The sequence below is a fragment of the Typha latifolia genome, chromosome 1 (assembly GCF_019914945.1).
Source record: "Typha latifolia isolate L0001 chromosome 1, TyphaL0001v2, whole genome shotgun sequence".
Classification (NCBI taxonomy): Eukaryota; Viridiplantae; Streptophyta; class Magnoliopsida; order Poales; family Typhaceae; genus Typha; species Typha latifolia.
The window spans coordinates 12,759,049-12,784,805 of record NC_133086.1 but is presented as its reverse complement, the minus strand read 5'-3'; the positions used below and the strand labels follow the sequence as shown (position 1 = coordinate 12,784,805).

The following is a 25,757-nucleotide window of genomic DNA, read 5'->3' as shown; positions in this document are numbered from 1 at the left end:
TCGAGTCGAGTCAAATTAGTTATTTAGATTTATCTTTCTATTTTGAATTTCAAATAAATCGGATAATCCGCTTGTGGATCCGATCCGCTAGAGATTATTTACTTAGCTTTATCTTTCTATTTTTAATTTTAAATAAATCGGATAATCCGCATGTAGATCCGATCTATTAGGAATTTTACTCCTATAAATATGGGTGAACATAAGTTGATAAGATAATCATTGAGAGAATTTTGAGTTTAGCCAGTTATTATTTTCGTCCTTATCTTTTTACATTAACCATTGGATTGCATTTATCTTCATAGGAGTAGATCATAACCGTAGATCCCCTTCAAGCTTTCAAACCCTAGCCACCTCCTACCTCCAGCAGCCACCCTACTACACGACAGTCCACCACCACCCTTGGCCGTCCACCACCCTCCGACAACCGCCACAATATCGAAAATTACCATTCTACCCTCTCCCTCTCTGATCTATTTCCACTATTTTATTTTTATCTTTTCATCCCGACCCCCGATTTAGGTGAAACTAGAGCCATTAGAATCCTAACTCAAGAGGCTACCTCCAACTAAAATTTCATAATCATCTAACAGACGGATCGTTCCAGATCTGGTCTGCAACAATGATATAGATCAAATCATTTAATAAAAATAAAAGAAGAAATTCTAAACCTAATAAATCATCATATGTTACACAAACGGTTCCTAATTGGATAAATAACAAACCTTAGATTATTTAAATATTTTCAGATCCCAACCCTTTTATTTGAGACCTCGTGGACCTTGCTAGTGATTTATGATGATTAATCGATGGACGGAAGCAATACATGTATTAGGTTTTCTGATCAAACGGTGAGTAGTCTTATCCCCTAAATGCATTTATCAAATTAGGATATATTATATATTATGTACATGCATATTTTGGCCTCCAGCATAATTATATATTTTATCTAGAGATGATTTCAGTCAAGCATATTTTATCATGCATTTGATTATGCTGATTTGGGATATGAGTACATTGGTGATATATAGAGATGATTAGATATAATTATACTGTTATGATTTTATACCGAGATGATCTCTAGCATTAATATGCATGTGATAGATTAGAGGAGTATGCATGTGTTATATACATGGTTGAAGTCTGCATTACATCATTTTTCTCTTGGCTTTTTTACCACTTAAATTCCTGAGTTGCATGATCTATTGCAGTACTAGATATATGCATATGATCTATCATGTATATAAAATTATGAAAATACTTGTATATGCGATGTGACAGCTAGAATAATATATGGTTCGGACTGGTACTGGACATACTTTTAGCATATGACAGAGTATGGTGATAGCTGATGATTGTACTCTTAGCGTATGATAGAGTACAACTATCATTGATATACCATTAGCATATGGCATAGTATGATTAATTTCTTCTGAGATACTCTTAACGTATGGTAATGCATGATTTATATACAGAGATACTCTTAGCATATGATATTGTATACTTGGAGTTTGTGGCATGATAAATATCGAGTTTGGGACCGGGTACCGTAGTCCAGCGGAAGATATAGCTTGCTTATCAGTGATGAAGAACATCTTTTGATGAAACCCTAGATGAGATTTCAGAGAAGCACACGATCGATGAAACGAAAACCATAGAGTATAGGAAGGTGATGACCTAAGCAAAATCCCTATTTTGTTCTCAAAGAAACAAAATGAGCAAATAATTTTTTTATTTAATGTTATTAATTATGATATCTTTAACCGGGCAGCTATATTCGAGTATGAAAAAAAAATGAAGAAACCTCGGTGCAAAGTAAGCCGAAAACAATAGTCGCTAAAAAAACGTAAAACTAAGTCGATTTTTGGTGAAAAAAAAACTTCGAGGCGACGTGATTTCTCACCAAACTGTCCTACTCCCACAGCCAAACGATATATAACATCTGACCCTCGCAAAGCTATATTTGGCACTGCGGATGAAATTCGACCCAGCCATGGCGGGTTGGATCTCCTCCAAGCTGAAGGTCGCAGAAACTTTGCTCCAACAGGCAAGTCTACCCTCTCACCCCTTACACATCAATACCTCGACACTTCCCTTCACCCATCTCACTAACTAACCTCTTCTACTACCACCAGATCGATCAGCAAGCCGCCGAGTCGCTAGGCAAGACCGAACGGCCTGACCCCTCTTCCGATGCATTGGGCGAGGATATCCCTAAGCGGATCGATCCCGCTCCCCCTCTCAAGCACCAACTCCCTTCCAAGAGACCATCCCCTCCACCGCCGCCCCTTGCTGAGCCCTCTTCAGCACCTCGTCGCTCGTCGAGCAGTTCCCTCTCCGCCGTTGCCGATGATGGTGACTGGACCGAGCTCCTCAGCTCCTCCAAGCCAATCGATTTGGCGTCGCCGTGCTCCGATGGGGGTTCGAAGAAGGCGGCGATCCCCTTCCTGACACCTCGGAAGGGGATCGGAAGAACTTATGCAATCGTGGCAGTTAGGAGTCGGAGAAGGCCGGAGATTGTTCCAAGAGAAGGTGAGGGAAGTAAGAGCCCGAAGGAGGACGAATCCTCGTCATCTGGCTTATCGTATTTGGATTCGAAGAACAATGAGCACGTTGGTTCTATTGGTGGTCCGGAGGAGACCCCAAACGTGGTTGATGGTAACGAGGGAGAGAAGAGGCAGGAATCTGGAGTAATGATCCGTAAGAGGGAGAAGGCCAAAAGTTCTTCTTCGGGCAGCGATGCTGATTCGGGAAGTGACACGGGCTCGACGACAGATTCAGAGGATGAGAGACAGAGGAGGGAGGAAAGGAGGCAACGGCGGGTGCAGATGATGGCAGCTGCTGCTGCTGAGGCTATTAAGGAACGCGAGGACATTGTCGCAAAATTAGAGGGTGAGATGGAGAGCCTAGAGAAGATGCTGAAGGAGAGAGAGAAGAAGCAGGCACAGGAGGTGGGAATTCTTTTCTGTTCTGACCACTTTTTTCTTGGTTATGTTGTTTGAGTCAAGTGTTGATGCTAAAACTTCCGTATTCTCTATGCGTGCCACGAATACTGGCAATTAAATTGAGATAATTGAAACAACAGAACTTGAAAGATATTTTATCACATAGTATTCTGTTGACGTTCTGTTCACATTGTTGTTTGGTTGATTAGGTTTGAGTCATTGTTAATTGATGTGCTTAAGGGAAAAGAAAACACATGACTTGAACAGTGAATAAAATATCCAAAGCCATATAATTGCTTAGAGGTACGATGATGATACCTCATCATCTATCAATTTAGTGATCTTGTATAGGAAGTTCTGTCAGTGATAATTTGCCGTCGGATTGGATGCATTTCCAAGGCTTCGTCTTTGATTTGCATTTTAATTTTCATAATCTTGATTAGAGCCAGAGAACATAATAAATTTACTGTTAAACATTTGGATTCGTCTGTATGTTTCTTATTATAAATTTATAGTTATGTGCTATTAATGGAGTTCACTTCTAACATGTACTGTATTATTTGTGCCTCCTGATTCTATATCCTAGATAACAATAGTTCTTAAATGCCTCAATATAAAATAACAAAGGGCCAACATAAGTAGAAGTATATCATGTTTATTTAATCCCATAATTTTGTTAAGTTTACTACTAATGACTATAGGTATTAATGTGAATTAAGATTAGCTCAAGAATGTGATCCCCAAAGTAGTTTAAGGTTTGAACCATCCAATTAGTAACATATCTAGGGTCCATTTGGATTGAGTTTAGATCCAAAACTAGAACAATTATTCTCAGTTTTTGAACTAGAAAAGGTATCTTAAATGGATTTAGGAAATTTAGGTGTTTGGTTATAAACTAGAAAATGGTGTAGTTATTACATTTGATGTGACAGAAAGTTAGTGGGTTTGAGAGATATTTTATATCAAGTAACCAAAATATTCTTTATAGTAGATGAATGAGAAGAGAAGAGAGAGAGGAGAGAGAAGGAAAGACTGACTGAAATGATATCTTTTTAAGGGCAAAATAGTAATTGGACTTTGTTGGTAAATGTTAAGGAGAGAAGAGAGGAGAATGGGTTTAAGTAGGTTGCCCCTAAACCCATATTACCTTAATCTAATGTTTGATAACTACACTAGTTTAGTGTTCACTAAACTAATTTAAGGGAATTGCTACACTCTTTCCAAATGCCACCTACTATTTCTTAGAATCTCTCATTCTACAATAACCAAATTAAAATGGATTTCAATTAGTTAATTTTGATGCATCCATAACTCTTCGAAGTACTGGTCAATATGTAGCCAACTTTTTAATTTATAAAGAATAATTTGGTTAGAAATTAGCATATTTTCCTTTGTGAATTTGTTGGAGAGGAAATCTAGGATGCCATGAATAAATAAGGCGGAGACCATAAGCTGTGTGACATATCACTCCTATTTGCTTCCCAAAAATATATGAATTGGATGACTTCAGCATTCCTTGGATAGGTTGTGTTGTTGTGAGTGTACTACTGTACAAAGATGAATGATCAATCCAATCATACAAATGGTCATGTTCTCAAAAACCTTTGTGTGACTTCGTTTATGTTTCATACCAAGTTCTGTGATTTGCTTCTTAATTTTATGGCCAAAATTATTATCATATAGGAAGTCTGGGCCTGCTGTTTATAATGGATATTGAGATATTCTTGTTTCATTTTGTTCTTGGATTAACATTATAGTCTACATCATATATGAATTGCCGCAGGAAGGTTCTTTGGAGAGATTGAGCAAGTTTTGTAGTCAATTACTGACAGTAGTTAAGATTTGCCATAAAATTATCATATTTGTCAAATAAAAAAGTGTCATTTTTTTCCTTCTCTATGGTGTCTAGGAAACATCTTTATTTCTAGGTTGTGAGATCTGCAAACTATGACGCTTTGTTTCATAATCATTTCTACATTTTTGGTCCAATCAGGCTTCAGAGTTGCAGAGTAATATGATCGAAACCATGGAGGCTGTAGAGATAGAGAAACAAAAACACAATAGTACCAGAATGGAAGCCCTCGCTCGATTGGCCAAGATTGAGGTGCTTTTAACTTAGGATTTTTGCTGTGATTCCTTGTTCTGCTGTTTTAAGCTTAGTCATCATCAAAGTTGTCTTTGTTTTTGTTGCCTAACTATATAATTTCAGGTTATGAATGCTGAGCTAGCAAAATCACTTGCAACAGCCCAGTGGAATCTGGAAATAGAAGTATGTTTCCTTCCATTTGTTTAGATTCCTTTCTAGTGCTTGAGCTTAAATAAACTTTGTTCATTCTAGTTGATGTAAATATGTTGTATAGTTTTTCCTGCCATATTGAATTATGGAATTCCATGAGAATGTTTGATGTAGAACCATAAACAATAATCTCGAAGTTGATGTAGGATAATTACAAGGAAGGGATTGGATACATGAAGAAGCCATGCAGCATGTAGAACTAAAACAACAATTAAAGGAAAATTTTAGGAGCTGAAAAGGGTTGTTACTGTACTAGTTGCAGATTTCGTACAGCAAATAAGGTAGTTCAGTGCTTTAGGGCCACAGAAGTGGGCTGTTGTAGGGATTTTATATTCAGATCTAACATAAAAGGATTTTATTACACTTCACAGATCAAGTAGGTTTAGGTTTAGTGTTTAGATGTAGGGCCTAAGGACAGGTATAAGAATTAGGGCTTATAAGCATTGAAATCTATTTTGAAAGCCTTAAAACAAGGACAAGTAGCGATTTTTTTGGAGAAAACAATGGTTATGGCAACAAGAAGAGTGAAAAGGAAAAGCAAGTGAGAGGAAGAGACTAGAGAAAAGTGGATAAGTATCCAATTCACTGGAATCACATCAAAAGTTTGACCTCACACCAAGCGATGCTTCACGCGAATGAAGAAAGAAGAAAGCATCACTTTTCTTTATTTACTGAACACAAAGCAATAACCACCAGCATAAGATATATCCATCCTGTTTTTGATAACGGGTGGATGAGAAACCTTGAAGTCTTGAACAGACTCGAATTCCATATGACTTGGTTGAACTTACCAAATTTTGAGGTCACTCTCAAATTTTAAATAACATCACCTTACAATAGGAATAATGAATTCAAACTTGAATTGTATTTTCCATAGTTTCCAGTTTCGGCCGATCCTGTATAGCCGATCCCGATCCGGGCCAAAACTAGGTAGTTGGCTGGTTTCGGCCGTACAGCAGTAGCTGTGCTACTAGCTGCAGCCACCTGTTGCAGCAGACAGCAGCAGCCAGCAGCTAAAGAGAGAGAGAGGGAGAGAGAGGGAAAGAGGAAGAGAAAGTGAGGGAGAGAGAGAAGGAGAGAGAGAGGGAAAAAGAAAGAAAGAGTGAGGGAGAGGGAAAGATAAAAAAAAAGAGAGGGTGAGGGAGAGAGAGAGAAAGAGAGGAAAAGATAAAAAGAAAGAGAAAGTGTGAGGAGAGAATTGATACTTCAGACTAACAGTTAGAGGGATAGAAAAGAAGAGAGGGAGGAAGAAAGATTTTTACTTTTTAGGCTTTATATGTGAGTAATTATTATTTCTTATTTTCTTATAATTTTTTCTAAATTTTTAGAAATTTCTCAACGTTTTTAAATAATATTTAGAATTTTATTTAATTAAAATAGTCCGATCTAATACAGGCAGCCGATACGTATCATTTTTCCGGATAGCCGATCTCAATCTCGATACTGATTTTCGAAACCTTGGTATTTTCAGCCTTGTAGAGTGGGTTGGTGGACAAAACTACCATTCTTTTAAGCCAAAACTTCGTGGATCGAATCATATTTGCCAATTACTAGGACATATATCATGTGACTTCTTGGCATGCCTTCTTTCCTTTTGAGGGTGTAGCTACCTCTTATCATGGATGGTTGTGCTAGTAATAGCATGACAGTTGGCTGATACACCCCCATGGTTGTGCTAGTAACTAGCACGGCCGCGTGTCTGTCATTGTGCCATGCGAAACCATTCTCGTATTATTCTTATGCCGACAAATGAAGTTTTTGATCCTTCTCGTCATTTTACATTCAACTAGATATTAATTTTAATTATTAAATTATTATCAATTAATATTATATATTCAATTATATTATGGAGTATGCAATCATTATTATTAGTTTTAATAAATGTTTTCAATCATAGTATATGTAGAATAATATTTATATTTAACTGTTGCTTTATTTTTATAAAATATGTTATTTATAAAAATAATCTAAAGATAAAACATGATAATATAGGTTTTAAACTTTTAATACATATATTTAAACCAAAAATTGGCCTATCGAAGGCCGAAAAACATCTTTAAATATTCAAAAAAATTTATTAAAAATATTATAAATGCATGCATGTCACTAGCACACAGGGGTATGCCACTGGCACAGTGGGTAATGCTGATTGGCATGCCTTGTGCCGACCGGTACATGCCTTGCTGATGGTGGCACGGCACGGCAAGTGCTACTGGCATGGCCATTGTTGCCTTTTATGACCTCTATGGCTTGATAACATGAATGTGGCTAACGCTGGTAGGTTTATTTCTTATTTTAAATGTGATGGTTAGAAAGTAATCCTTCTAATAAACGAGGGAACCAAATCTAAAAGGATGAATAATTTAACCACATACCAGGATAAAGATATTCATTTTGCTTAAAAGAAAGTCATTTGACAAGAGTTTTAGAATGAGAGATTTTCTTTATCTTTTAGTGGCTAAGAAAATCAATTTTTCATGACATTGAGAAATACGAGAAGTCCTAGAAGACAAAAGGACATTTACAAATGACAAAAAGAAGAAAACAAAAAAAGAAGAAGAAAATTTAGTAGATTCATAAAGAGATGTGAGTGACATTGGCTGTAAATATTAGCTGCCAAGTTAAGAATATCCCTTGTTGGACTACCTCTCAATGAATCTTTATTCCATACTAATTATTTATTTTACTTATAGGAATTTCAAAGGACCTTACTCTTAGTCTCCATTTTACATGTGGAAATTTATTTGTTAGAGATTCCTATGCTATTTTTTAAGGTAGTAAGAAAAATGGTTTCAATTTGCTATCTTGTCCTGTTAAGATTTCTTCTTGATTTCCATTTTAAGAAGTTTGCATGACATATAGTTTGTCACAATGAGAAGATCTTGAATAGATATTATAGAATATAAGTAGACTTGACACAGCATTTAGTAGCTATGCTCCTTTTTATGCATTCCACATGCTTGATTGATTGGATGAAACTGGAGTTTTACTGTCTTTTGCAGTTTTGCATCTCGCGAAATCTAAATGCTTAAAACCTGTTCTCACATTGTTGCCGAGATGATTGAATTTAACTTCTTCATTAGAACTTGTTGACTAGCTTCATAGAGAGAAATATTCTATCTCATCATTACAAGTTTTTCTCATCTTGTGGAAGGAAAGGTTAATCGAGCGGCAGATCTCCGCGAGCAGATTGAATTAAAGGAACTTGCTCAAGCAGGTAGATGAATCATACATCTTGATTTTTAAATTTTTGAGAAGATTGTGGGGGTTTATTATAATCCTTTTTGGTTATGCTTGTCAGTTTGTTGTTTGCTATCCTTGACTTTAAGATAAATCTAATTGTTGTTAGTGTCACAATTATATGTCTTTTTATATATGGTTTTGTCATAGCTTTCTTGCAGTAAGACACATTTGATAGTTGTATGAGTGGAGCAAATATGATTGAGCATAAAGTTTGATCTTAATCCTAATTTGTCTTATGAATACAAAAAGGGCCCATACTCATACTAGGGGATCACATTATTTGTCACAACTCGAAATCAAAAATCATGACCAGCTATGTACCCTAATAGCTTGAGATACATGAAGCTTTAGCATTAATTCTCAAAATCAAAACAAATAAAAGAACTAAATATAAATTAAGAACTCCAAGTCAATTAATAAAACTTCTCAAGGTAATAAAAAGTTTTTAGTACTAGGCAATCAATGCCTTCCAAAATAATCTTAAAATAACTAATGTGATAAAAGGGAAAACCAAAGTCCTAATTGGAGGTAAAAAGGTGCCTGTGCACCACGTTCATTCGTTATGCTAATCATCATATGAAAATATTAAGAGAGTTTTGTGAGATAACAATTTTAGTTCAGTGGGTGAATCTATTCTATACAAACCATAATCTAAAAGCATGATTTAAAATTTAAGCTCAACAATTCATAATACACAGGTAATATCTGATATAAAATCAAGCAAGCTCACGATATTAAAATAAAGCAGGAGTAATGATAATGCGAGTAACAAAACATGCTCAAATTTTATTATGCGGAACTTCTTAGTCTCAAATAATTGTCCTATTTATCTTTCTAGGTCCATGCTCGTGGATCCACATCAATTATAAGCAACAATCGAGATGACATTGAGGTATTACTAAGTGATAAACACACTATGTTTTTTTTTCTCTAATCATTGAGAGAGATTAGAGTCACCATAGGAAGTTTTTCAATCTAGCTTGTTATTATTCTCTTACTCTGTCAAAATCACATAAGAAAATCACCGTAGTGATCTAAAAAAGATTATTCCCTAGACTTACAGATAAACTCGAGTCACCATTAAAAGTTGTGCAAAACGATCTATACCAAGAATGTTCTCTAATCCTATCATATGATTCATATCATAATTTATGTTCCACTTAACTATTCATGATTAATATACTTGCAACTTTGTACGAAGGAGTAAGGTCACCCGAAACGGACCAAAGTAGCAATGTGCTAACTTTTGGTTTCGCATCGGAGTAAGGTCACCTGTTGATACGGTTGCACCCTGATAAACACCCAACTGTCGATGTCAAACTCTTGCTCCCTATTGCTACGATCATAAACTTACTTCATGCGGTTTTGAGCAAGTTTAAGATGAGCACACAACTTTAATGTGGCGTCTCTATCCATCAAAGCTAAGTCCACCTCCGTACGATCTGCAGATGCCACTGGATCATAAGCGCGTAACGTCGGAGTCGTGCGTCCATATACCACCTCAAATGGAGTCATGCCAATGCTGCTATGGTAGGCGGTGTTATAAGACCACTCCGCCCACGGTAAGAACTCCAACCATCGTCTCGACATCTCTCCCACAAAGCACCTCAAGTACTGTTTAATGCCACGATTGACCACCTCGGTTTGACCGTTCGTCTGTGGATGGTAGGCTGAACTGAATTTCAATCGAGTCCCTTGCAATCTAAAAAACTTCGTCCAAAAGTCACTCATAAATATACGATCACGATCCGAGACAATCGTGCGCGACATTCCATGTAACCGAGCAATATCTCTAACAAAAATTTCAGCCACCAACTTGGCTGAAAACGGATTTGACAATGCCGAAAAGTGTGCCTACTTGCTCAATCTGTCAATCACCACAAAGATAATAGAATAACCACGTACCAGCGGAAGACCCTCTATGAAATTCATAGAAATGTCTTCCCAAACACGGTCCGGTATATATAAAGGCTGAAATAATTCGACCGGTTTCAATGTGGTTGTTTTAGCCCTTTGACAGACTTCGCAAGTACGAACAAAACTCCTCATATCCCGCCTTAATCCTGGCCATATGCAATTCTAAGATGTCCTCCTATAAGTCCTCAAGACACCCTCATGACCAGCCTCCGGAGTATGGTGGAAGTGCTCCAATAATTCCTGCCGTAATCCCTTATTTGTGGGCACCCGAATGCATCCGCGGTCTAGCAAGAACTGTCTCGATTTTCCAACTCTAAATGGCGCTCCGGATCATCTATCACCTCCTACAACATTCTCAAAATATCTGGGTCAGATATACATGCATACCTCAGCTCGTCAAGGAAAGGAAAGGTAGGAGTTGTATAGGCTGCAAGCTCGGCGGTATCGGGTTGGCGCGATAGTGCATTCGCCGCTCTATTTTTTGTTCCCTTATTGTATTGTATTTCATAATTATACCCAAACAATTTTGTGACCCATCTCTGCTGTGTTGGAGTGTGTATATGCTGTCCCATAAAATATGGAAGACTCCTTTGATCGGTTCGTATAATGAATGAGATCTTGCTCCAACAATAGCACGGGGGATGAGTATGAGCTATGACTTAGTTGAATGAGACCTTGCACCAACATCTCGGCTACATTTTTGAGATAACTTCTTTTTGCACATGTGGATACCGATATGGCCTCACATTCGTCGGTGCAGCCCTGGGTACAATCTCTATGCGATGGTCCGCCGTTCTCCTCGGTGGCAACTCTTGAGGCTCCTCAAACAGTTTAGAAAAGTTATTTAGTAAATTAGACAATTCAATGGTAGTACCTGAACTCGTTTGAGGCTCATCTCCTACTAGTTCTAATTGAAAAAGATAGGCCAAATCATACCCACAATGCAGCCCCATCATAGGCTGCATCGCAGGAATCGGCGAATACCGAACACCATCCAGCCGCACCTCTTTGTTTCCTTGTTTAAATTTCATCCACATGCTCCGGAAATCAAATGTAACGGGTCCCAAATTCTGTAACCATTGAGTATCAAGGACAATGTCCGCTCCTCGTAGCGCCAATGGATACAAGTCCACAATAATGTCGTGTCTTTGCACCTGTATACTGACCCGGCGACACAAGCTCTCCGCCTTAAGTTTCGTGCCGTCTCCAATAGCAACGTCAAATCCCGTGGTCGGTTCGGCATCCAAACCCAATCGGCTCACTAACCTTGTCTAGAAAGTTGTGTGTACTCCCCGAATTAATGAGGATGTGCATACAATGCTTTCTAACGAGTCCGTCTACTCGTAACGTCCTCGGCGCGGAAGTATCCGAATATGCATGCATCGATATTTCAGCTCGGATATCTTCTTCTGCACCCAGCTCAACGGCCTCCTCATGGACCTCCTCTGGACACTCTCTATCATCAACAACCTCATCATCTTCCTCAAGACCATCTATAAGCATTACAATCCCGATCGGTTTAGAACACCGATGATCGGGGGTGAAACGCTCATCACATCGAAAGCAAAGGCCCTTCGCTATTCGCTCCTCCACCTGAGCAAGTGTGAGAGTTCGAATGGGGGGTCTTGTGCCTCCTCTAACATCGTAAGAAGGTCTCAAAGATTGTCGTGGTCTAGTACCCACAGTTGTTATTTTTGAAACCGCAGAATTTCCACATGACGTTCTAGGTGCAAACCGCCCGTTTTGGTTGCCCTAATTGTTTTTCGCTGCCATCTTTAGAGCCCTATGCTTTTGTTCCATCCTCACAGCCTTCTCAAAGGCCTCCTCGAGAGTAGTAGGATATAGGGCATGAATATCCGCTTGTATCTCATCCCATAGTCCTGAAATAAATGTACTCATTAATGTCCATTCGGGCCACGGTGGCTCACAACGACTACTATTTCAAACTCAGCTTGGTACTCTAATACGGTTGTCCTCTGAACCATCTTGCTTAATATGGCAGCAAAATCTTCACATGCTGCTGTCCCAAGTCTGCGTGTAATTCTCCTACAAAAATCAGCCCATTCGGTAAATCCACCACTATGAATAACCGATCTATACCAATGCAATGCTGTTCCTTGGAGGTGAAAGTTTGCCATCTGGACTTTTGCATCTTTCGTTGTACTTTGACAATCAAAATATTGTTCAACTTGAAACATCTAATTCGTTGGATCACCGCCTTGGAATTTTAGAAAGTCCAAGCGCACGGTTCTCCCCGGAATAGCATTGTCGGGTTCGCGAAAGATCCTTAGTTCAGGTCTAAACCTTTGTGCAGGTTGATCACCATCTCTAAATCCTCGAGCACGTCCATCACCATCTCTATAGGGATTAACCTCATCCTCATAGTGCCAATCGTCTCATCGACGAAGCGCACCAGTGCCGTACGCCTCTCAGGTTCCATCACCGCAGGTCTTGGGTTTTGCAACGGAGGTAGGGAATGATGTGTAGGCATAGGTAAGAGGGGATCATTGACACTCACATGACGCACCTGGACCTGTGGGGTATCAGTTCGATGAGGTCCCACCGCTGGTCCTTCTTAAAACTCCGATCGCCGTCGAGGAGATAACGAATCAAATCGGTTCATAACATATTCCTTGAAATCATTGTGCTCCTTCTGAATTGAGTCAACTCTATGCATCAATGTATGGAACATGCCCCTAAGTTCATACATATTCATACTCATGGACGTTGGTTGACTCGGTCCTGCTGTGGTCGCTCCAAAGGAATCGACCTCATGGTTAGGATAATCGTGGATTGAGTTTTCTCTTGTCGGTGTGCTCTCCATAGGTCTCCTTGTTGATGTCATTTTTCTTGTTTCAACTATTAATGGAGGTCTAAGGTTTGCCTGCTCTGATACCAATTGTTAAGCTCTGATATCACTTGATAAGATCTGGAACCAAAGATAAGCTACGCAATTATTCCTTCAAGATCTGAATATATTAGAGAAATTAGCCCGCGCAACCTTGGAAAAATATTCGTCGATATTCTTCCTGTAGTTAGAAAATTACGAAATCAATTGGGTTAGATTCGTAACTTCCTGATCTACAACTTACGTATTTACACCCTTCGCAAATTTAAATTGTAGCAGGGACAAAAACACGAAATAATGTGGGTGATGGTGGTGATGATGGGTGGAGTGGATGTTAGGGTTATGGATGGGTATGAAGATGAAGATGAATGGTGGATGTGATTAAGGGATATAGATGAATGGAACGAAGTGGTCGAGATCCCAAAAAAGAGGGATGGCTCGAGCATTATGAAGTTGGCTGCCATCCACATATATATATAGAGGCTAGCCAACAAGTCCTAAAACAATATGAAACTCTAATTTTAGAACTTTTTCGTCGATTGCGTTCTAACGCACCAAAAGACGTTTCCTGTATGTGCGAACGCGATGCAGGCGTTCGAACGCGGGCGTTAGAATTTGCCTGACCGCGTTCGAACGCACAATATGCGTTCTCTATATTTGCGAACCTGATGCAGACGTTCGCAAAGGCATTCGAACGCGACCGACAAGAATTTTATTTTAATAAAAATAAACACCTAATACAATAAGAAAAATTCCTAACTAAGTGTATTATAGCACATCTTTGACATACCTCTAATAATTTTTTAAACTATTTAGGGATGTCTTTGGCGTCACAATTCTTAGTTTTTAGTTTGGATATATATATTAAAGCATACGTTAGAGTCTTTTATCCTTAGATAATGTTGTAAATAACATATTTTGTTAAAGATATACCAATAGTCAAGTAGAAACATGATTCAACACTTAATATGATTGAATACATTCATAAATTAATTATAGTTTAATAATTAAAAATCAAAACATAGTTTTGAGTAGTTAATCTAACATGTTACTATATTAGTTTTAACCGAATTTGAAATTTATTATGGGTAGTTTTTGAAATATGAAAAATTTAGGAGGAAATCTAATTATGCTGAAATTTTAGCTAGAAATTATAAAATTTAGGTTCAAATTAACTTATATGGAGTTATTCTAATATGTTCCCATTCTAATTTTGACTCGATTTAAAAAGAATTTGACATATTAACTTTATATTTTTTGAACTTTGGGGAAAATTTTGTGGGAAATCAAAATTTCATAGATTTAGCACCAAAATGGTAGCTCTATGTAGAAAGATACTTACAAATAATAGATCTAACAAAATTGAGCTAGACTTATCATTTGTATATCCCAAATTAGTTTCTAAAGTGCAAAAACTAAAATTAAAAATAAAAACTTGTCCCGATCGGCATGGGTCGACACAAGGCAGTGCCGAGTAGGCACACATCTCTACTGACCGGCACAGGTTAGCACGCCTTGGCATAGGTGCCACAAGCACAACTCATGTTGATTGCCGTGCCTTCATTGGCACGACCAACCTTGATTTCAAGTCTACTATTTTACAAGTAGTAAAATTTAGTTCCAAAAGAAATCAATTGAATTTAGTGAAATCAATTAAAATCCGTGTGGAATTAGTTACAATCATTTACCTAAGAATTTCTTGTTATTTTTCAATTGCTAGACTTAGTTAACTTAATGCTGTAGGTAATTAGTGACAAGACATTCTGGTTTGATCTTGTTGTAGTTAATATAAGGTATTCTGTAAATTGGGAAATGATCCTTCTCTGTCCCAATGTGGCTATTAGTTATGTGAATTAAGATAACAACTTCCATGTGTTTGTGATAATACATATGATTTTGCCTGTCATTTTGAACATCAATAAATAAAGCTTAGCTGTACACCACTTCATCTTACACTGTTTTCCTTAAATATAATTCTACATAAAAAAATTCAACATATAGCTAGCTAGCTTTGTTTAGTCTGGCTTTCGTTGACATAAACCACTTGCTGCTGCATTTCTCTTTGTGCAGAATTCAGAAGGAAAACATCCAAGAGTCAAAAGAGCCCCCCCTACCAAGATGAAGTAATGGGTTTTCATGCCATATCTATGGTTATTCATCAACCAGTAGAATTCTTATATAGTTTATTTACAATGCAGGCTTTTCATTCTAGGAGAAAATTGAAGTTTCTTAATTGGATAATTTTCTAACTTCATTGACCTTTATTCTAGATGGAATCCTTGAGAAGATTCAAACTTGAGCAAGAAATTCTTGAAGCTGAGTACACATTTACATGTGATAAAATTATGAAGATGAAGGACAAGGTAAGTTACTCCAAATAATTCTTTATATACTTGTAAAGACAAGGATGGTTGTGCCTGAAGGCATGTGTCATGTCAATACTCTATTTGCAAGGCCATACGTACCAGTGGCACACCTCTAATGTATTTTTAGGGTCTTTATACATGTTTTTGGTTGGATATACATTGTTAAAGCCAACATTAAATTTTTTTTATCCTTCGATAATATTGTAAATGACCTATTTTATTATAGATATAGCAATAGTCAAGTAGAAACATAATTCAATACATAATATGATTGAATACACTAATTAATTGACAATAACTCAATAATTAAAACTAAAATCTAGTTGAACATAGTTAATCTAATATATTCCTATATCAATTTTGACCCAATTTAAATGAATTTGGCATCAATTTTGGATTTTTTGAATTTAATAAAAAATAATACAAACTCGGTTCGATCGGATCTATTCATGGTACATTGAGCTCGCTGGGTCAAGCCTATTACTCTTTTTTAGCACCTACTATGTTAGTTGAGTCATAGACTTAATTACCTGCTAATTATGGACTCAAGTTGTTAATTTGTTTATTGGGTCTAGTCAAATCTATTAATTGTTCTAGTTAGGTCATGAGATATATTGAGTTCGAGTATCACTTGGCTAAGTCAAGTCACTTAAGTCAACCGAGTCCTAATTCGAGTCAGTTTAAGATTAGCCTCTATATATATATGTGGAGTGGAACTCTAATTTTATTCATGAATGGATTAATTGCTCATAACCTAGCCGCCCCCTCCTTCCTCACTACTTGGCCGCCGGCCTCTCTTGTTGGCACGGCTTCGTTCAGCCCCTAATCACCCTCTTCTCTCTCTCAATCTCTCCTTCGATCTCCCTTCTCTAATCATAATCAAAGAGGACATAAACTTTTGCATCTATTCAACCATTAAAGGTGCAACTCGATAGTACTGCGAAACTCGGGTTGTATCAACTTGGTATCAAAGCACCAGTTTTGCGACCTAATGACCAACACAAGATCCATGGCAGCGCGGCAAGTTGGAGAAACTTGTCAACCTGCGGACCAAACCACAGAGATGAGTCATCCTCCACTATTTAGGCCTTCGTCCCCTCTGCGTTCGCGAGACCAATGGAGAACCACTTGGAGCTGTCGCAATTTTTGGCGAGTATGACATAGATGATGGCCATGTTGAACGCCACCATGATGGACATCTCACGACGACTTCCTGCTGCCTTACCTGAACCCCCTACTGTTGGGCCGAACCACTGAGTTACCACGCTGACCTGATCAGGTGGAGCCACCGAATCGAATCCAGCCGCGGCATCAATGGCTGAACCGGTGCTGGCTGCATCCACCACCACCTGTCATCCCACCTAGGCTGAGGAGCGGCCACCACCAGCGGAGCTGGTCTGACGAGGCCCAGTCCTACCTGTGCCCTAGCCTCTGTGTGTCGAGCTGCTAGGGCGACATGCGGATCCCCTATTGGGTTGCACTAGGCCTCCGGTGGTTCCTTATCCATAGGAAGACCCATAGGCCAAGTAGGAAGAACCTCAACATTGGTCGATGGCACCTCCTATTGAGCCATTGTGCTATGGACATGAAGACGGACGTGATCAAATGCTCCAATTGAAAACTGTGCCGATGGAGTTTCTGAAATTCTGCGGAGGTGATCCATTGGATTGGATCTATTAGGCGGAGCAATATTTCACATGTTAGGATACCCGAGACTACCACAAGGTGCTGCTTGCCTCCTTTCACCTTGAAGGTGCCGCTCGCCTTTTTCCACCTTGAAGATGTAGCGATGACATGATTTTAGGCCCTTCAAAGAGTGTGACCATTCCATAGTGGGACGAGTTTGCAGACATGCTATGTGTGTGTTTCAGGCCCTTCGACTATGAAGATTTTCAAACTACCTTAATAAGGTTGGCACAAAAGACCTCTATGAGAGCCTATTAAGAGGAGTCTGAGAGGATTAGCAACCAAATTTATGGGTGGACAGACTCAACCCTCAAAAGCACCTTCGTTAGCAGACTCCTAGAAGACATTCAAGAGGAGGTTAAAGCTACTCACCAGGTGACATTACTTGAGGCTTTCGCAGCGGCACAAATGATGGAAGGAAACTTGAAGGAGTTGAAGGTGACCCACCATCCAACATTGATCACAACCGAGTCACGGAGCAACCCAAGATTGCCGGCCTTGAATGCAGCACATTTGCAGTGGATTTGGCCGAATCCCAACTGTCTAAACCTGCCACGAACATGTCTGAACCCTAAAGGACAACCATGGATGATGGGTTGACAACTTACCCCAGTAGAGCTAGAAGAACGACATTCAAATGGGCTTTGCTTCTATTATGATGAGCTCTTTGTTCAGAGGCACAAGTGTGCCAAACAATCCATTGCCATCATGCTAATGGAGGAGTCGGCTGAGGATGATCCCGAGAGCAACATAGAGGACCGACTGAAGGAGAAGCTGGACCGAAGAGGACTGCCCCTTGAAGTTCATGCAGGGTTGTCCCTTCATAACTTCGCCGGTGAGACCACTCCGAAAACCCTTCGGTGGAAGGTATGATAAAGAAGCATAAGATTCTCATTCTCATTGATTTAGAGGACACATAATTTTCTAGATTCGCAGATGGTGCAATGTTTGGGCTTAGAGATGGAGCCTTTCGTGGGCTTCGATGTTGCCATAGGAGATGGTACGGTGCTAAGAATGGAAGGCATGTGTCGCCAAGTCTAGCTACCCATTCCCGAGCCATATTTTTCGAATTGACTCTACCCTTTGCTCTTCGAGAAGCCGACTTAGTGTTGGGCGTGCAATGGTTGAGTGGACTTGGACCGGTCACCTTCGACTCCCATGGCAATGGTGTTCAGCTAGGGAGGCCACCAAGTTTGACTATATGGAGCATCACAAAATGAGGCCGAAGGCTCCTTGCGGTCTCTAGAAGGGCTGCCGAGGGTGGGGTGTCGCGGGTACCTCATACACATGATTGAAAGATCCACCAGTGGCTATCGAGCACTAAATGCCATCACCGTCAAAGACCAGTACCTAATACCGGTTACTAAAGAGTTGTCGGATGGATTGGCAAGTGCATTAGGCTTTCTGAAGCTGGACTTAAGAGCGGGGTACCATCAAATAAGAATGGAAGTGTCCAACGTACACAAGACGGCATTTTAGACCCACGATGGGCACTATGAGTTTCTTGTTATGTCCTTCGGTCTCACCAACGCCTCAGCCACATTTCAGAGCCCTAATAAATGACATTTTTAGGCCTTTATTACATTGTTATATCTTGATGTTCTTCAATGATATTTTGATTTATAGTTGCTCATGGGAGGAGCTCTTGCATTACCTCCATAACATTCTTGGCATTTTGCGTCTACACCAATTGAAGGCCAATGACTCAAGTGCTCATGGGGGCAGTAAAGGGTGGACTATCTAGGGCATATCATATCTAAAGACGGAGTGGAAGTTGGCTCGAAAAAGGTGCAAAACATGGTGAAGTGGTCGCTACCCAAGACGATGAAAGCGCTATACGACTTGGCTTCATCGTTTACCATGGATGGCTGTGCCGCGACACTTGCCGCAAGAGAGGAAAAGAAAAAGAGGAGGGAGACTAGTAGCGCTTCATCGTCATCGTTGCTGCCGTTCGCCGCCAACCTTGGCATCACTCGTTGTGTCAGACACTTGCCGTGCCATGCCACAAGAGAGGGAGAGAAAAAGAGGAGGGAGACTAGTAGCGTTTCATCGTCGTCGTTGCCGCTGACCTTGCCGTCGTTCGTCGTGCTCGAGGTCGCCGATTGCGACGCGGATGCCCTAGTCCTTGCTAGCTGGAGGAAGATGACACGAGTGGGTTGGGTCGATTTAGAAGAGGGGTCTTGTGCGGCACCTGTCGTGCCAAGCGTTGGTACGCCGTTGGCACGACCATCGTTGTCGGCTACTACCGTCAGTTCGTGCTCAACTATGGCAAGATAGTGGCGCGTTGCTCACGGCCTTGCTGTGGAAGGGAGAGTTTGTGTGGTTGGAGAAGGCACGATCCGCATTTGAAGAATTGAAGATGGCCATGACCTCAACCCTAGTCCTAGCCTTGGCCGACTTCAGCAAACCATTCGTCATCGAGTGCGACGCGTCGAGAGTCAGCATTGGAGTAGTTTTGATGCAAGAAGGCAGGCCCATGGCATACATGAGCAAGGCCCTCTCGAAGCGTTCTCAGCTGCTATCCACTTATGAGAGGGAGATGCTCACCATCATCCATGCGGTCACCAAGTGGTGACTGTATCCTATTGTGCACCGTTTCGCCATTCTCACTGACCAACAAAGTCTGCCCTATTTTCTTGGCTAGCACATCCTCATACTAGCACATCATAGACGGGTGTTCAAACTACTCGGGTATGACTACTATCTAATGTCAAGGTTCCGAAACTTGGTATCAGGATCGAGATCAACTGTTAGAAAAAATGATATGTGTTGGGCGTATCGGCCACCAATATTGGATCGGGCTATTTTTAATTATGAAAATTTTAAATATTATTTAAAATGTAGGTAAATTTCTAAAAAATTATAAAAAATAATAGAAAAATAAGAAAATAGCATTAGTCACATGAAGCCTAAAAACTTAGAAAAACTCACTCAAAACTATAATAAATTTTGATTTGAATTTGACAAACTTTTATACTCATAAAAAAGAGCAGTTAAAAAGTGAGTAAAAGGGAAAAGAGAGAAAAAATCATTTGAGTTCACCAAAGTGTGGACTAATCGGAGGAGCTCATCGGATTGACTGCATAATGAGCTTGGTGAAGTGCGAGAGTAGGAGGAGAGTGTGAGCTAGAAAGTAAAAACTAAAAATTTAAAAATAAGGTAGTTGATGACATCAACTACTAATGTCTTCTATGCTGGATACATTTTAGATTAGAGCTGAATCTTAAAAAAAAATAGTTTCAATCGATTCGATTGATACAGTCGATACTGGTTGATTCTAGAACAAAACCTGTCACCAGACTAGTTTCAAGGTCCAAATTGGGATCGGTTATAGCCGATGCTGATCTGGATCGACCAACTCGATTAGGGATCGGCCGATTTTGGGATCTATGGTTAGTGTACAAGAAGGGCACCAAAAGCAGTGCCTCTAATGCTCTTTTGCGGCAACCGAATTTAGTTGAGCTAGCGACAATTTTAGTACCAACTTTCCCTTTTTTCCAACGGTTGCAGGAGGCATACAAGGACACTGACACCATGAAGATGATGGTTGATCTTACTTCAGATCCAAACACCAAGCTAGGGGTTTTGCTCAGGGACGGACTCATTTTAGACCATAGCAAGGTGGTCGTCCTAGTCGATACTAGCTTGCACATGGAGTTGATGCGCTACTTCCATGACACACCGACAATTGGCCATGAATGGGTATTCTGCACCTATAAATAACTATCAGAGTTGAAGAAGGATGTGCAGGCCTTTGTCTAGGCTTGCGAGGTGTGCCAAAGAGCGAAAACTGATTTGGTGAAACTTGTCGGATTGATGCAACCGATATCAGTCCCTAAACGCGTGTGGGAGGACGTCGCCATGGACTTCATCGGTAGCCTACCCATGGTCAGAGGTCGCACGGTGATTGTGGTGGTGGTAGATTGCCTTATCAAGTACGCACACTTCTTGACCTTATAGCACATCCGTGGCACGGCAAAGAAGGTTGTAAAGACCTATTTAGACGATGTGGCCAAATTACATGGTATGCCAAAGTCGATTGTTTTCGGTTGTGATCCTATCTTTGTTAGTCAATTTTGGCAGTTCTTCGCTCTCTAGGGGGCTCACTGTAACGATCACCTTCCTAACCCCATGATCATTGTGAGTCCAAATCCAAAGACATAACTCGATTCTAACTCAACTAGAGAAAGTTAGGGTTACCGCGGATCTCTAAAGTTAAGAGGTAACTTGAGATCAAACGGTTAGATTGTCAAGTACTTTTGAGATTGGGATAGATTTGGGATAGAGAGCGAATCTATCGAGATGGATCATGGAAGGGGAGGCCAGAGGGCATGGTGGTGATCGGCCTAGGGTTGTGGTATGGTGGTGGAGATGACAATGGTGGAAGTCGAGGTAGTGGTGATGGAGATGGAAATGGTGGAAGTCGAGGTAGTCAGTAGGAAAGGGATAAAAAAGTGCGGTCGTTTTTTAGGGTCAATGAGGTGGTGCCAGACAAAAAGGAAGGCAGCAATGAAGATCCTAAATGGTGGCTAGGGTTCCAAATCCTTGAGGTAGTCGAATAAAGAGGAAGGAGACGATCTTGCAAATTAATTTCAATAATCCAAGATAAAAATTCAGGTGCACACCACATCTATTTATATGTGGCTCTTTGACTTGACTAGACTAGGCAGTAGGATTGAACAGGCTCGAAACTTATTGCCTAATGTAAGCAAAAACACTTAATTAAAACACCTAAACTAGAGTTCCTCGCCGTCGAGCATTCGAACGGCCTTAATTTATTTTCTAGCTCTCGAGTAAATTGTGTTCGAACGCCAGTAGGGCCGTTCGAACGCCTATTTAATCTTCTTCTTGGGAATTTGCGTTCGAATGCCTAGAAGGCCATTTGAATGCTCAATCCCGAAATTAGTTCTTTTGACTGTTGGAACCTTTATTTCTTCTACAAATAAACTATTAACTATTTGTTACACTCACTTCTGTATGAGCTTAGCCTATCACCCACAAATGGGTGACCAATCTGAGATGCTATCAATAGAAGGCTCCCTCTCCTATGAAGGTTCCCTTATTGCTTGCACAAACATGCTTCGTGTGTAGGCCATTTCGTTAAGGAACATTGGCTCTAATGCCAAAGTGAAACGGTCTCCTTAGTAGATTTGACCGTCATGGGATAATGGCACAGTTAGGGCTCTCAATAGGCTCAAGAGGGTGGCCAGGCATGGTGGTGGAAGGGTGGCGGTGATGCTCGGTGGTAGTGGAGGATGGAGGGGGAATGGTGGTCAGCTACACCCAAGGCAAAAAGAAATCATGTTGATCAATTGATTGTCTATTAAGGTGCATGCCACATTCTTATAGGCGGTTACGGTGATGCAATCAACATACTCGACTTGTCTTCCAGACTCGACTCGGTTGTCTCTTTGCTTGATGAGCTTGAGTCTGAATAATCCAAAACAATCAAGTGCAATAATAAAGATTAGGCCCTTGGGTTTAACCGGGTACAATTGACTAACTTACAATAACCAAAATCTAATAAAATAAAACCCCAGGTTTCTTATTGTAAACCCGCAACCTTCCCAGTTCGAACCTATCGTTCCCACGTCCCATGCTTCGATTTGGCTTGGTTCGAACTGTAACATGGTTTCTTTTAGACTTGATTTGGGTTTAGTTTGAGATTATCAGTCGTATTAGGTTTATTTATGGTTAATTTGTAATAAGGTGTACAAGTCAAAGGTAAATTATTCATAATAGGAATTGCATTCCTATTAAAGGAAATCAAGCCCTACTTGTATAGAGATTCACCTTGGAATAAAAGAAAGAGCTGATATAAGTTTTTCTCCAATTTCTTCTCGCAATACAAGGAACAGGTGTTGAACCTTTTGGAGTGAGTCGAGATTATCTCTTTTCCTTTTTCTTCATTGTTTTGAGTTTCAATTACTGTAGCAACGTAATACTGTAGTGGTATGTTGTCAGGGGAACTGTATCACTGTACCACTAGGTGTAGATCTCATGATACTAGAATCTACCAAGTGTTTGATGTGTGGATTTTGAAATGGATAATTTATCAAAAGAGGTTTGTGAGTACGCTGGTAATTATTCTGAATTCGTTGGAACATTATTAGTCACTCTATTGCTATCTTAGGTATTTTATTGCTGATTTTTTTTTCTTTTTATCTCTACATCATATAATTCGCATCCCATATGGTTTTAGCCTTCCAGGTTGTACTTCTGCATATCATAGATTCATAGCATATTTAATTGTATGTGCATTTGATATGAATAAGAATTAGGTCTGACTCCTTGGTGCCCTACATCAATATGTGTACGTTTTAGTAGGAAGCTGATATATTGGCCTTCTGTATTTTGTTGCTAGGCAAAAAAGGTCGAAGGAAACATTGTGATAACAAGAATGGATATGGTGCATCCTACTGAAGTAGAAATGGAACTTAGAAAGAGGCTTGATCAACTAACCGATCGCTTGATTCAGAAACAAATGCAGGTATATTCCTATAGTGGTTTCTTTTAAATTAATGAAGCTTTGCAATTAAGTTGGTCGAACTATGCTATCTTTTTAAAGGGCTTTGCATTTTCAAAATTTCTGGAGGCAGGCATTTTTCTTGAGATTGCATCCTTCCATTGCATCAATAAGAAGGTGCCATAAACTACATATTAATGCCACTATATATTACTTCCTTTTCAAGAAAAAGATTGTCCTGGTTTGCAAGATTCTGAGAAATTTAGTTTTGCTATAAAAAAATGGTACTATGCCAAATCGCATCTTGATGAATTATTTGTCATATACAGGTAAATTTATCAGTGCATATGAAACAAGACAATTTCATGTTCAGTAATATTGAACTTGAAGACCAAATTATCCTGACACTAGTTGGAGAAAACATATAGTATGTTGTAGCAAAAGATACCATTATCTCCAGATATGCATAACAACAGTGGTATAAAGGTACTACGAGATAAACAACTGAGTTGATGTAACATTATTTATACAATTCTTAGATGCAAGGGCTAAACCTTACTGTAAGCCAGGTGATTCCATCATTTTAGATCTCTTAATGAATTGAACCATTTCCTTTAGTTTTTGTCCATATTTCTGTCCTATTTATAATTTTTAAGATCCTGAATTAGGTTACATTATCCTTCATTTTTTATATTTGTTTCCCTTGAATTGGTTATTTTTGCTGTACAGTTCTGAGCTAATTTTTGTAGGATGGAATCTGACCTGCTTAAGTTTATAATTGTCAGGTTGAGGCTCTCTCCTCTGAGAAGGCAACATTGTTACTGAGAATGGAGGTATGTAGGTGCACCAGAATGTGATAGCAAATATACGAATTTTCAGCACTACTTGGAAAATCTGATCCTTGCTTTCCTCATCATCTACAGACAGCTTCCAGATTGCTTGATGAAAATCCAGCTTTTTCTGTAGCTGGTTCATCAGCAAAGATGGATATCGAGGCTGGGATACCCCAACCATCCAACTCTCCCGCACCTGCATTGCGTGACAGGATAAGAACAGGGCAGCAGCAACTTGGATCTGTTGTTCAACAGTTAGATTCTATCTTTTCTGCGGGTCTCATCTATCTGAGGAGGAACCCAAAGGCTCAGTTGTGGTCCTTGTTTTATCTTGTATGTCTTCACCTGTGGGTATTATATATACTATCGTCACATTCCCAAGTTTCAGAGGGTTCTAGCACTGGTGCAATTATATCTTTAGAGTCCATTAATAAGACTGCGAGCTCTTGACACTACAGCTTTGATAGTTACATTGTTCATTCATATATTGTATTACTCTAAGCTTTTAGATTCTTGAATCCATCCGATACAGATTGTTGAATGAACCATTTACCACCCTTCCTTTCGTACAAGTGAAACCCAGATTTCTTTCTTTACATGGTTTATAAGAGAGCTGATGGCGGATGGTAAGCCCTTTGTCTCCTATGTTGATTAGTATATTTGAATACGAGAGGAATATTTCTTTTCGGTTTATTTGGCTGAGGCGCATCTGAACTTGTTCTTAAATTTCTTTTTAAACTAGGTTAGTATTGGCAATTTCTTTTGTAGTTTAAAGAACTGATCGAACATATTGTCTTCTTTGGATAGCTTGGGCTTTCCTTAGGAAAATTTGGAGGAATAGGAAAAAATTTCTATTTAGGTGTTTGGATGATATTTTCTAGGGGTATATAGGAATACCCGTTTTCCTTATGGCCTATGGGAAAGGAAACAAAAATGAAATCGGGCCATTTGTATTTTTTTCTACACTTTCTTCTCTCTTCTACCCACCAGCACATAGGGCTGTGAAAATAAATGAGCAGCCCTAATGTAAATTTGCCAGAACATAATTCCAGACTTAAAATTCATTTCGACCTGAGCTTGAGCACAAAGCTGGATGACTTAGGCTGACTCAATAAGCTGGAAGACATATAACTTGTAAAAATTCCGATACAAATGCTGAA

General features: G+C 39.4%; 1 protein-coding gene across 2 annotated transcripts; it reads left to right on the top strand.

Annotated features, from left to right (window-relative positions):
• The first annotated feature begins 1,762 nt into the window (after positions 1 to 1,762).
• Positions 1,763 to 25,193, top strand: LOC140780289 (golgin candidate 2). Of its 2 annotated transcripts, none has more exons than XM_073125718.1 (10): positions 1,763 to 2,044; positions 2,133 to 2,948; positions 4,936 to 5,046; positions 5,152 to 5,211; positions 8,398 to 8,455; positions 15,317 to 15,369; positions 15,517 to 15,609; positions 23,663 to 23,788; positions 24,550 to 24,597; positions 24,688 to 25,193. In XM_073125718.1, the coding sequence occupies exons 1-10, from the start codon at positions 1,973 to 1,975 to the stop codon at positions 25,045 to 25,047; spliced, it is 1,797 nt and encodes a 598-aa protein (XP_072981819.1). In that variant the 5' UTR covers positions 1,763 to 1,972; the 3' UTR covers positions 25,048 to 25,193. The 2 variants fall into 2 exon arrangements, with proteins under 2 accessions (XP_072981819.1, XP_072981818.1); XM_073125717.1 differs by having other exon boundaries at positions 1,886 to 2,044; positions 15,317 to 15,396.
• The last annotated feature ends 564 nt before the right edge of the window (positions 25,194 to 25,757 follow it).